At 34.2% G+C, this 13,475-nt stretch overlaps 1 protein-coding gene across 1 annotated transcript; it reads left to right on the forward strand.

Annotated features, from left to right (window-relative positions):
- The first annotated feature begins 5,833 nt into the window (after positions 1-5,833).
- LOC121997300 (protease Do-like 9) lies at positions 5,834-13,150 on the forward strand. Its single transcript, XM_042551648.1, has 9 exons — positions 5,834-6,511; positions 7,681-7,880; positions 8,024-8,204; positions 9,041-9,232; positions 10,399-10,631; positions 11,593-11,694; positions 12,052-12,102; positions 12,249-12,353; positions 12,573-13,150. The coding sequence occupies exons 1-9, from the start codon at positions 5,956-5,958 to the stop codon at positions 12,669-12,671; spliced, it is 1,719 nt and encodes a 572-aa protein (XP_042407582.1). The 5' UTR covers positions 5,834-5,955; the 3' UTR covers positions 12,672-13,150.
- Positions 13,151-13,475: the final 325 nt, after the last annotated feature.

Consider the following 13,475-nt stretch of genomic DNA (forward strand, 5'->3'; position numbering starts at 1 on the left):
CCTCCTCTCGGTCCCTATCGTAGCCTCTTATTTATAGAGTTCTATACCCACCTATACCCACCTTCTATACCCACCAATAAGGGGCCGGCCAAGCTAGCTTGGGAACCAAGCTAGGGTCGGCCTAGGTATAAAATTGGGTGGCCGACCCTAGCTTGAACCCAAGCTAGTGGGGGTCGACCAAATTAAATTAAAAAGGGATTTTAATTTTAATTTTTATTATGTGGAAGAAATAATTTATTAAAGAGAATTAAAATTAAAATATCTCTCTTGTAAAAGATCTACAAAAGATTAAAGAAAGAGATTAAATCTCTTTCCTTATTTGTAGATTGGTGAGATATTTTATTTTCTCTTTAAAATTATCCACATGTTGATAAAATTAAAATTATAAAAATTTCCTTTTATCAACCATGAAGAGATTTTTAAAGAGAAATTTTATTTTTAAAATTTCCGGAAACAAATTAGGAAGTTTTAATTTGTTGATTAAAACTTGTCTAATTTATTTCCTCTTGATGTGGCCGGCCATTAGAGATTAATTGGGGAAATATTATTTTATTTTTCTCAATTAAATCATGTCAAGGGAATTAAGGAAATTTTATTGTAATTAAATTTCCTAATTTGCCTAGGCCAAGGAATATAAAAGAAGAGGTGAGGGTACCTTCACAAGATACAACCTCTATTATTTTCTCTCCCTCTTTTGTTCCTTGGTGTGGCCGGCCATCCTTTCCCTCTCTTCTTCTTGTGGTGGCCGAACCCCTCTCTTTCCTTGGAGCTCTTGTGGTGGCCGGATACTACTTGGAGAAGAAGAAGAAGAAGGAGAGGAAGCGAGCATCTCTTGGAGTTTGGTTAGTGTTTTGATTTTCTTCCTTGGTGAAGCTTTTTCTTTTGTGGCCGAACCTAGCTAGGAGGAGAAGAAGGTGGTTGGTGGTTTCTCATCTCGGAAGATCGTTGCCCACACAACGTCCGAGGTTAGAAGAGGAATAAGGTAGAAGATCAAGAGGTCTTTCTAAAAGGTATAACTAGTAATTTTTCTTTCCGCATCATATTAGTTATTTTTGGAAATAATACCAAATACAAGAGGCTTACGTTCTAGAATTTCGAATATGTTTTTCGATGTTGTGTTCTTTTATTTTTTCTTTTCCTTGTGATTTGATTGTTCTCTTTGGTTAACCTAAAGTTATTTTAGGAAATTAAATATTAGATTTCTATAAAAGGTTTTGTCTAGTCGGTGGTGGTTGCTCCCATATCCAAGAAGGTCATGTGCCTCGCCACGTCAGTACTGGGAACCGATTATGGAAATTAATATTTAATGGAATTAATAACTTAAGGTGATTTGGGTCGAACGTGTTAAGTTCCGCAGGAGATCCAAGTCAAAACCTAAGAGAACAAATAGATTACGTTTTGGATCAAACGTGTTAAATTCCGCAGGCGATCCAAAATTTAATTTAAAAGAACACGTGGTAGCTAGGAAAAGGTTCAGACTTTTGTACAAAATTTTGTACAGTGGAACCTCTAGGCTTTCCGAGTAGCAACCAACACTTTATGGATGTCATACTTTTCATATTGGGATGTTCTTGCTGGGTCTATAGACTCATGATATACATGATGCAGGTGAGGGAGACACCTCCCATGATTTTATGGAGGGCATGCACGCGAAGTAGACGAGGAGACGAGATGGTACCATGACACACTATCCGGGGGGCGCTGGGAGTGCGATGAAAGCTCTTATTTTCTATGAACTTTTGACATGTATAAAAAGTGTTGGGGTTTCTATTTTTTTTAGCTAAAATTCCTTAAGTCATGGCGCTTCCGTATATGTTGAATATGGTGGTTCTTATCTAGTGAGATTTCTACTATAGTTTCTTAACTGCAATGGTTTGAGGTATGCCCGATTTGATTGAATGATGGTCTACAATTTGATTGGTAAATGTTGCAACTTATGCTATGAGTTCTAAGAATGGGAGGGAAGTCAAGGGGCATTTCAATGTGTATGAAAACACCTTATATATATATTTTTTAACATTGGTAGTTCCTAACCCATAAAATCTGAAGAAGTTAATAGATATTTACATCTACCACTGATTGTGGAGCTGAAACAACTATGAGATGAAAGTTTTCCTACATATGATGTTCATATTAATCAAATGTTTACAATGAAGGCTGCTCTTCTTTAGATCATAAATGACTTTTCAACTGTCCCCTCGGGGCGGTGCAATGGTTAAGGCATAGGGTGTTGCCACATGAGGTCTTGGGGTCGAAACTCGGCGTGACCGAGCATAACCTCCCCTATGTCTTAGTCATTTGCACTAACCCATGATTTACCTCCTCCGTGTTGGCCTAGGGATGGGTTGGCGGGGGCGCTGGGGGCGAGCGAATTGCCACATAAATGACTTTTCAACTTATGCCATGTTATCGGGATGGAGCACCGTTGAGATCTTAGGATGCCCAATATGTAGGAAAGGTCAAAGTCAATCAGATTGAAACATAAGAAGAAATTGAGTTATTTTGATTGTAAAGTGCTTAACTTTCCATCTGTTATTGAAGAGTCACATAGTACAATATATAAATATGGAAGTACGCATAAATATACTAAACGAAATATATTTTGAAATTTACCATATTAGAAGAGTCATTTGATCCATTATAATCTTGATGTAATGCATATTGAGAAGAATATTTTTTTGATAATTTGATAAATACAGTTATGAATATCATTGGAAAAATGAAAGACAATCTGAATGCGAGAAAAGATATACAACTCCTTTATAATCGATCACTCTTGATATCGATGAAAGTAATAGGGGATCAAAGTCAAATATAGTTTATACATTGAGGATCAAAGATAGATTGTTTGTGAATAGTTGAAATTATTGAAATTTCTTGATGATTATGTTTCTAATCTTGGGAGATGTATCAATACGAAGAAATATAAATTGATTGACTTGAAAAGTCATGACTGTCATATATTCATGGAAAGGATAATTTCTATTTGTTTTAAATAACTCTTACTAAATTTTGTATAGGGTGTCCTTACGGAGTTAAGCATTTTCCTTCATGATATTTGCTCGACAATGTTGAGACATTCACATATAGAGATATTAGAGAGAGATATTCTAATCATTTTGTGTAATTTAGAATGAATATTTTCACCATTTTTTGATTCTATGGAATCTTTTAGTTCACTTGGCATATAAGGCCAACGTTGAAGGTCTTGTACATTTTTTATGGATGTATCCATTTGAAAGGTAAAATTTTCATCTTTTATACTTTGTTATTAACGCAAATAAAATGACTCATTTGATTATTTTCTAATACATTTTATTTTATTACAATTAAATTCCTTTGTCATTTGAAGAAAAAAATGAACAATAAGGCATAAGTTGAAGGCTCTATTATTAATGCATACATTGTCAAGGAAGTAACAACTTTTGCATCATATTATTTTATATCTTACATTCAATGTATAAGGTGGAGACCGAGAAGAAATGATAAGGGTTTTGTTGATCTCAATTTGATGTCATTCTTAATTTTTAATTAATTTAATCGACCAAGTGGACCATGTACGCTTAAATACTTAACAGATCAAGAATGACAAATAGTTCACACATATATTTTACTCAAAATCTTGAAATAACCTCATATTTCAAGTAAGTATATAATTTGATATTTTATATATTTCTTATATTATAAATTATTTGTATTATAATTTATTTATTTTTTTATGACCTAGGACATAGGGTTCTTCCTGTGGCCTTTGGTGGAAGGAGATAGCGACACTAGGGATAATATAGCAATCCATTAGGTAAAATTTTGTGACTATAAATACTAACTTTAATCGATTGTTATATTATAGTAATCGATAACTTTTTTTTTAATGATCGATTTATGTTAAAAAAACTAATATTCTCAATATAATGTACCAAATTGATATTTGAGGGAATGAATATAATCAGAATAACTAAACGAATACATACGACCTAGTTTCATGTTGTTCCGAGCTCTCTAAGTTCATTAGCCGATTTCGACTAAAATCGACTGATGAACCTAGAAAACATGGAATGACATAGAACCAAGTACTATATGTTTGTATAATTCTCTTAATTATATCTATATTTCCAAATATCAATTTAACACTATATTGAGAGTAGTTATTTTTTAAACATAAATTAATGATTAAAAAAAATATTATCAATTGCTATAGGTGTAATCATAGATTTGGGATCTTACTGTCCTAATGAATAATATCCCGAATCAATTGCTAAACTGTTATAATCGATTTAAAATAATAAAAGGAGGTACATATCCATATGAGATATATAATTTAATAATTTTAAAATTTAAATAATGATTTAGATATTTTAGATATTCGGTAATTTGCAGACGTAACTTTGTTGATTTGTATTTTTTGCCATAACAGTCGACTCTCCTTTTAATGCACTTAAGGATTGGAGAATTGATGGTAAAATAGCTGTCATCTTAGTGGTCCTCGGAGTGACTTTAAATATTTTGAGGAGTAAATGCTGAAAATTTATTCCGTCTTAATTGACCGATCTTTTAAATATAAAAATTGATAAATTTAATTAATTTTATTGTCAATCTTATAATTTTTTTTTACTAATTATAAAAGTAAATAAAAAAATATACATGATAGACAATCTAAGAATCTAATATCATTTAGTTACGCAACTTAATTAGAAGAAAAATTATTATAAATATATTATAATTAAGGATTAAATTATAAATATCTGGATGTCAATCTCAATATTCTCAATATTCTATTACGACACCATCATCCGAGATTATTTTTCTAAACATGAAGACTACATAAATGAGAATCAATTAATAATCATACCTTGACAATTAAAAAACAAACTAAACCAGCATTAGGTTCACACGTGGGTTGCTCGTGTATTGGTCAAATATTAATACAAATATCCAATGCCCTTAAGATGTGGCTCCTGTATGATAGTTCATCCCAATATCCTCACCAATTCATCTTTAGATCACATTAAAGAGTTAAAATATGAATAACTATTAACAATTAATATAGATGATCAAGATATAAAAAAAGTCTTTAGATCACATTAAAGAGTTAAAATATGAATAACTATTAACAATTAATATAGATGATCAAGATATAAAAAAAAGCCATATTTAGATGTATTGAATTTTAACCTCAAAATTTCATATGATAATATCCGATATTTTAACCATCATATAGTCCTAAATTAACACTTGGCTCGTGATCCATTGATTGCTCATGTCATTTAAAATAAATCTGAGATATTTTTGGTTAAAATTAATTTATCAATCTAGAATCTAGAAAATTTAGAATGATGTAAAAGTAAATTATATGTATTTATTTAATTTTTCTGATTATTATATGCATATAGTTAAATATAAATTTATTATAGTATATTGAAAATAATAATTTTTTATAAATTGATCATTTAAAAAAATTGGTTGATACGGTGTAACAATTAATTTGGAATTTTATTATATTCCCGAATTGATTGCTACACCGCAACAAACGATTTGATACAAGGAAGGGTAAAATGGGTATGAAGTATATGATTTAAAATTTGAATACATGATTTAGATATTTTAAACTTTTACGTCGTTAGGTAATTTGTCAAATGTAAGTTACTAAATTAAAGGGGCAAAGTGAAAACTTCTCTATTATTTTTTTTTAATTTAGCAAAATAAAATCAGTGTTTATGTCAATATTAATATTATATTTATTATTTCCCTAATTTCTTGTCCAGTAAGAACATGGGAAAAAAATTAAAAATTAAAAATTAAAAAAAAAAAAGACTGAAAAGGTACAGCTACCTTCTTCGTTGTTTCCCTCCTGGCACCATCTTCGTTGCTTCCTCCTGCGTTTTTGTTTCGCCTCCTTTCCCAATCCATCTTCCCCCTCCGATTAGGGTTCTGATCACTGGTCGTCTAGCGCGATCCATGGACCCATCAAAGGGGAAGGGCGGCCTCAAGAGTAAGCGTGGCCGGATGCTGAAGCCCGCGGCCGCCGGCACGATGGACCTCGCGTCTCCGTCGCCGTCGCCATCGCCTTCAGAGTCTTCCCCGTCTCCAGCGCCGCTGCCTCCTTCCACCAGAGGCAGCAGGAAGAACCCCATCCACCTTCAGGATCCTTCCGGCGCCGAGGCCTCCCCACCCAGTGCTTCTCCCAAGGTAGATGGCGAGTCCGGTCTCGACCTCGTTGTGGCGGTTGACCCGCAAATTCCACCCCCCAGGTGGGGTCAAGTGGTGCGCGTGGTGCCGTCCATGGACGCCGTGGTCAAGGTGTTCTGCGTGCACACGGAGCCCAACTTTTCGTTGCCCTGGCAACGGAAGCGGCAATACAGCTCGAGCAGCAGCGGGTTTGTCATCTCCGGAAGGAGGGTGCTTACTAACGCCCACTCGGTGGAGCACTACACCCAGGTCAAACTTAAGAAGCGTGGTTCGGATACCAAGTATGTCGCCACGGTCCTAGCCATTGGAACCGAGTGCGATATAGGTATGGACCACTGTTCTGTCGCTTTAGTCATTAACTGCTTTTATCGATGCAGTGGATATTAGTCTGATTGTTCTTATGGCATCATTCTTATTCTTGCTTAGGGATTAAGACGCTACTGTTGTTGAACTAAATCTATTCCTCCGTTTAACACTTTCAAGTTTGCATTCTATACCGAAAAATATATTCAATTCTTCATATTAGTTGAGATTTGTATCTTATACTTTTGAGTATGATGATATTCAGGATGTTTATATGTTATATTTAGTTTTCTGGCTAGTGCTGTAAATTTGATTGGCAGAATAGAACTAATGGTTAGAATTTTTTGGTCTATGTAGTGCTTTGTTCTAGCTTCACGAACCACTATTTAGATTGCTGATTTTGAACCATGTCAGGTACATCCTAACATCCATACAGAGCAACTGTTTTTGATATATTCATTGAGTATTTCATAAATAAATAAAAATATAAGGACCGAATGGAGAGTATATGAGTTTGTTCCCTTCCTCAATCCAACATCAAAAGTATTGAACCAACAAAATATATCCATTGAAACCTTAAACATATTCGATGTGAGTTGAAGAGTTGAGCGGTCTTAGAACAGTCCACTTCTATTCTTATTTTTCTTTACCTTCTTCATTTTGTTTGTTTGTTTGTTTGTTTGTGTGTGTGTGTGATCTAACAAATTTCCCTTTAATGGATAATCAATTTGGATAATGATAATAAACTGCTTGAGATACGTCGTGTGTTTTTCCCCCATATGAGAAGAGAGATACAATCTATGCAGTTGACTGGAAGAATTGGTTGACCCATTATAAGCTAAGGCATTAATGCAATTGTTTTAATTGGGGCTTGATAGAAAAATCGTGGGTTGATATATACACTTTGGTTCAAATAACAGAAAGAAATTGGACTTTAGTTTTAGTATATTCTTATTTTGTTGCTCTTTGAATTTGAATGAACATAGTCAACTTACATGGCACACATTTTGATAACCAAACTGCTTGTATGCTTATTTTTCTTATTATGTACCCAACTGCTGATTGTTACCTGATTATACATCTAAGTGATTTCTTCCAAATTGACTGGATGTGCATGTCATTGATGGTTAATATTGAGTCCATGTGACTTTTTGAATTAGTACATTAAAAATCTTAAATTTCTGGTCGCAGCCATGTTAACGGTTGAAAATGATGAGTTCTGGGAGGGTGTTTCTCCTGTTGAATTTGGTTCATTGCCTGCGCTCCAAGATGCTGTAACTGTAGTTGGATATCCAATTGGAGGGGATACAATCTCTGTTACAAGTGGTGTTGTCTCTCGTATTGAGATACTTCCCTATGTCCATGGCTCCACAGAACTCTTGGGCCTACAGGTTTAAATTGAAAATATTCCATCTTGCAGATTTTTATTTGTGCAGTCAGTTCCAGTTGTGCCATATCAGTTCAGAAACATGCCCATTTATTGGGAATAAAAATGTGCTTCTTTACTTAAATTGCTTCATGTTGTCATTGCCAGATAGATGCTGCTATAAACTCAGGCAATTCTGGAGGCCCTGCTTTTAGCGACGAAGGAAAATGTGTTGGTATCGCATTTCAATCGCTTAAACATGAAGATGCTGAGAATATTGGCTATGTCATTCCAACTCCTGTCATCATGCATTTCATTCAGGATTTTGAGAAGTCAGGGGAATATACAGGTACTTGAGAGATATACATAACTATTTCTTTTGCTTTTTTGGTGATTTTAATCAGCCTTTCCTCTTAATTAGTTGCACACTGTTCCTACTCTGAGGCCTTTTGCTGTCTATGTATAGTTTATCATTGAAAATTAAGTTAGATCGTTTTAGTAAAGAAGTTTCTTCTAGAATCTCACTGCCCAATAATTGATGATGATTTCCATAATCATGTGCCACAAAATTCCAACCGTCACCGGTCATCTTTATCTGCTTAAGGTTTCTGAAATGGTAGAATCTAATGAATCAATTATGTCCCAATTTGCGACTTGTTCACACAAAAACCAAGGTATTCTAAAGAAATTTGGAATTTTTATAAAGGAATCTTTCAATCAAGTGAAGACAGTTGACACATTACTTATTTATGATACTTTCTTCGAAAATCTAACCATACTACAAAACTCTGGTTTGCATCTTTTTTCCTGTTCTGGATTTTGACATTGCAAGATCCAACCTGTCGAATTGGTTCTGCATGACATTTTTGTGGCTCAAATTTCAACTATTTGTACCTCTTAACTTCACTAGTCGTTTGTTCATGAAAATATCTGTAATCCACCATGATTCGCTTTCAGCTCCTCCTTGAAGTGTCATCTATTATATTGTTACATATGATGCTACAAAATTGATATGAACGGTAATGCTGACTGGATTAAATCTTTCTTATTCTATACGTTTATTTATCACTCTATAATAGTAAATTTCAGTGTAACAAAACCTACTTGTGTTTTTTTTTTGCTTGGAATATCTCATCATAAATGTTCTTTTTTGTTTTATTATTTATTTTGAATTCACTCTTACAGGATTTCCTATATTTGGGGTTGAGTGGCAGAAAATGGAAAATCCGGATCTACGGAAGGCAATGGGAATGACCTCTGATCAAAAAGGTGTGCGTGTTAGAAGAATAGAACCAACTGCACCTGAAGTTCAGTTCCTGAAGTCATCTGACATTATCTTGAGCTTTGATGGAGTCAACATTGCTAATGATGGAACTAGTAAGACAACTGATGGCTATGATACTTTCTTGTGCATTTGTTGCTTTTTTAATTGTTAATTATCAGTTTATAAGATTTTACACATAACAATCTATGCAATATACATATAGATGATCCTTGGTTGATTCTCAGTTTGAACCAATCATGTGTAGCTTAAGGCTGAAGAATCAATTCTAACTCTTTAGTTTGGTTTATTTAATCCACATTTCTAAAGGGAAAAATATCTGAATAAGCATGAGCGTTTTATCACATCTTTGCATGGTTTGGTACCATGTAGCTAACATAGCATCACTAATGGGATTTTATAGAGGGGTCTAGGCTATCAAGCTTTGCTTTTTTACTAGTAAAAGTTAAACAACTGATGGTGAAGCTTTGGCTATTCCTTTGTCAGCTGTTAATTTATAGTAAAACTGTGAGATTGGAGTTGAGCATCATAGGTTCCTTCTATTGATCATATTTCTAATTAAATAGACATTAAACTGAATGAGTAGTCTTTAGTAGTTGACACCGTCCAAACCCTGAAAAATATTGAACTTAGTTGGCAGGGATGACATCAATGTGGTGCAAGTTGCTGCAATGCACACCAACCAAGTTAATCGTTTACATCCTTTATAAGTATCTGTTTAATTCCAATGACTACCACTTCAGTAAGTATGCAAACTGTAGCTTATTCTCTATTGAAAATTTATATTGTCAAATAATTTATTTCTAAAGTTAATGAAGAGAAGTAGGGTAGATAAAGGAACTTAGCTTGTCATAGTTCTATGCTTTTTTTCAAGGACCTACAGAAATCTGGATTTGATTATTTTTCTGTCTGGAAATATTTGAGTGATCATGGAAAGATACTATCCTTCTAAATTTTTTTCTTAGAGGGACAATGAATAGAAGTTTAAACATATTCTATGATACCAAGAAGAACCTCTGCGTGGAGCAGGCAAAAATTCTGAGGTTGCATGTTTGTTTCAAGGTACCTTGGTTTTGGGTTTTGCTTTGCACAACCCTTACTGCATTGTATGAACATAATGTGATTCTTTGAAATTTTGATGATTGTTAGAAGCTTGGATGATAAATACATCAAGGATGCTAACAATTTCCCCCCTTTTTTTGGGAAAAAAACTGTTAAATTCATATTGCATGGTTACTTATTGTCTTCACGGTGATTGTAGTTCCTTTTAGGCATGGTGAACGAATTGGATTCAGTTATCTGGTTTCTCAGAAGTTCACTGGGGAGAATGCTGTGATAAAAGTTCTACGAGAATCTAAAGTTTTTGAGTTCAACATAAAACTTGCAGCACACAAGAGACTTGTTCCAGCTCACATCAATGGGAAGCCTCCATCTTATTATATAATTGCTGGTTTCGTGTTTACAGCCATATCTGTTCCATATCTTCGCTCTGAGGTGCACTGAAAATAGACTCTTATATACGAACAACTTTCTTTATGTAGCATTCTTTGACTAAATACGATTTGTTCATTTTTACATCTCATTGCTTTTATATAGCCCTGTCATCTTCAATCACATAGTTACAAATTGCATGGACAAGAATTATGTAACGGTAAATATTTTAGGCATCAACAAGACTGCTTTTATTCTGAGCAGTAAGTTCTTTACCAGTTCCTTTTATATTGTCTGCACTGTTCTGAGTGGACAGTAGGTTATCATATATGACAGCTATTCCTGAAGCCTGAAGTAATTAGCCTTGATTTTTTTCTTGGATATGGAATCTCTAAACTTTTGTCGTCTTGATATTTTCTTTGATCAGTAGGTTAGAATCTGGTATTATTTACTTGCAAGTTAGTATTGCATTTACATTTTGCACTTCACTTTTTGTGCCTTAGCAACTGTCTTCTAATTGGCTTCTGATTCCTTGTCACGTTTTAATACTCATACTAAAATTAGGTAACTATGGAATATTCTCTATGCTTGAAAGATCTGTCCATGCTCTTTAACCAAACACCTCAGGACCTCCCACTTTGGGGGCCATGATAGGTTTATGGACTCATCAGTAAGGCATGGTTCACATGCAAGTGTTGGACTAAAAGAGAAGGATTTTGTAAACCATTAATTAAATAATATGGGGAATGAAAGGTATATGCTTGCCTGAAAATCTATACTTCTGTCCCTTGAGTGTTTTAGATTTTTCAGTATCAAACATAGGGAGAAGAATGATCTGAGCAAATATCATGCTTTGGTTGATATATCATCCAGGATGTAATAATTGTTGAACTTTTCTATGATATGACCTAACAGATTATGCCACCCACTATGGAAAAAGTTTCATTTGTGTCTGTTGGCTGGTATGTTTCATATAAGATAGTTGACTCTGCCTATGTTTTCTAAATTTATTCTTATTCTTCAGTATGGGAAGGACTACGAGTATGATGCACCAGTGAAGTTGTTGGAGAAACATTTACATGCAATGGCACAATCCCATGACGAAGAGCTTGTGGTTATCTCCCAGGTTTTTGTTTATTCCATGAAATTGTTTTATTATCTTTTTGGTTTTGGGGAATGTTATTTTGCACTATATATGTTACTTATTTTGCAAAATGTCAGGAGTTTAATAATCTGAAAACAACCTCAGTTTTTTTTTTTTAAAAAAAAATTAAACTCACTTTACTCTGCTAGTAGTTCAATATCAACAAAATACCCATAGAGTTCATGAACCCTATAGTCTTGCAAAGCTACAGGTTATTATGTGCACACACACATACACTATATTTGGTTTTTGGCTCTACATAGGAAGCGCGTAATTCCTATAATTTTGTTTTACAACTCAATACAAGAAAGCTTCTGATTAATTAGCCTTTTATTTCAGGTGCTTGTGGCTGATATTAATATTGGTTACGAAGGCATTGCCAACACTCAGGTGAAATGAAGTTCCTGTATATTTTATTCTGTCATTGCATTTAATTGACTATGATGGCAGTCTATGGTGGACTTTTGACAAAATTACCATTTTTTAAAAGATAAGACTGATTTCATAGTCACTGTGCTATTTTCAATGTCTTTTAGGTAATGGCTTTCAATGGTAAACCTGTCAAAAATCTTAAAAGCTTGGCAAACATGGTAGAGACCTGTAATGAGGAGTTTTTGAAATTTGAGTTGGAATATCAGCAGGTATGTCACTCGTAAGCACCAATTGGATTCTAAACTTCTTAATTCTTATTGCTACTATGGTGTCAGCTTGGATTAATATATTAGTTTAAGTGTGCTTTCACTTAATCTTGATTCCCTACATTTCTTTTCCGTGGTTCATAACCTACCCTGGAAACCTTGAAATTAATTTTGATTGGTTAATGTTAGCAGCTAAAGAAGTTCTGTTATATATGTTGACAGATTGTAGTCCTCCAGACTAGTAATGCAAAGGCAGCCACACTGGATATCCTTACAATGCACTGTATATCTTCTGCAATGTCTGATGATTTGAAGTCATGAATGTGGTGTCAGAAACCCTTTCCCAGCATTTTTTTGTCCAAGTTAACTAGTCAATTGGTTGGATGCCAAAGAACAGGCAACTTATTTCTTGAGGCAGAACAGCAGTCCTCTCCTATATAGTTATACTTAGGAATCCATTATCTAGCTTGTTTCCCAATCGTATTTTTATCCTTCATCAAGGAGTTCTAGCTTCTTTTGTGCAGAGAGAAACCACCTCATTTGTTAAGATCCACAGCACTAATGATGGCTACGGAGGAACTTAAATTTGTTATTTGGTTTGTATAATCAATTCGAAGAAATAGGATTTTAGGCCTGGGGAAGTCTCAATCCTGATGTTTTTATATCTTTTACCATTGTCGAGCTATTCTCAGAGTGTCTGAGTCTTGACAACTAAATGTAAATTGCAAACAACCTACCACTATGTATATTGGTGATTCTCTAAATCAAATATGAGGCTCATTCTGGGCGCATTATACCAATTGCTCAAAACTATACTTTTGACGGCTATTTGCCAATAGATTCATGTAAAAACCTTGCCAATTCCAAGATAATCCTGCAATGTGTCTAGCAAAGGAAGAACAAATGGCAAGACGTTTGGTTGACATATGAGCAAACTAATAGCTCCACGGAATATTTTCTCTGTATTCTATAATTTTGTCATTTTGTTTCAAAAAAATATGATTCAATCTTGAGGCTGTCCAGATGCATCATAATCTTGCCTTTTGGTCTTTTGCATTGATTCGGAGACATATATGCAGTAGTGCAGCTGCGCATCTTGCTGCTTCAGCCATTTGCTTAGAATTT

This window comes from Zingiber officinale, chromosome 6A (genome assembly GCF_018446385.1).
Source record: "Zingiber officinale cultivar Zhangliang chromosome 6A, Zo_v1.1, whole genome shotgun sequence".
Classification (NCBI taxonomy): Eukaryota; Viridiplantae; Streptophyta; class Magnoliopsida; order Zingiberales; family Zingiberaceae; genus Zingiber; species Zingiber officinale.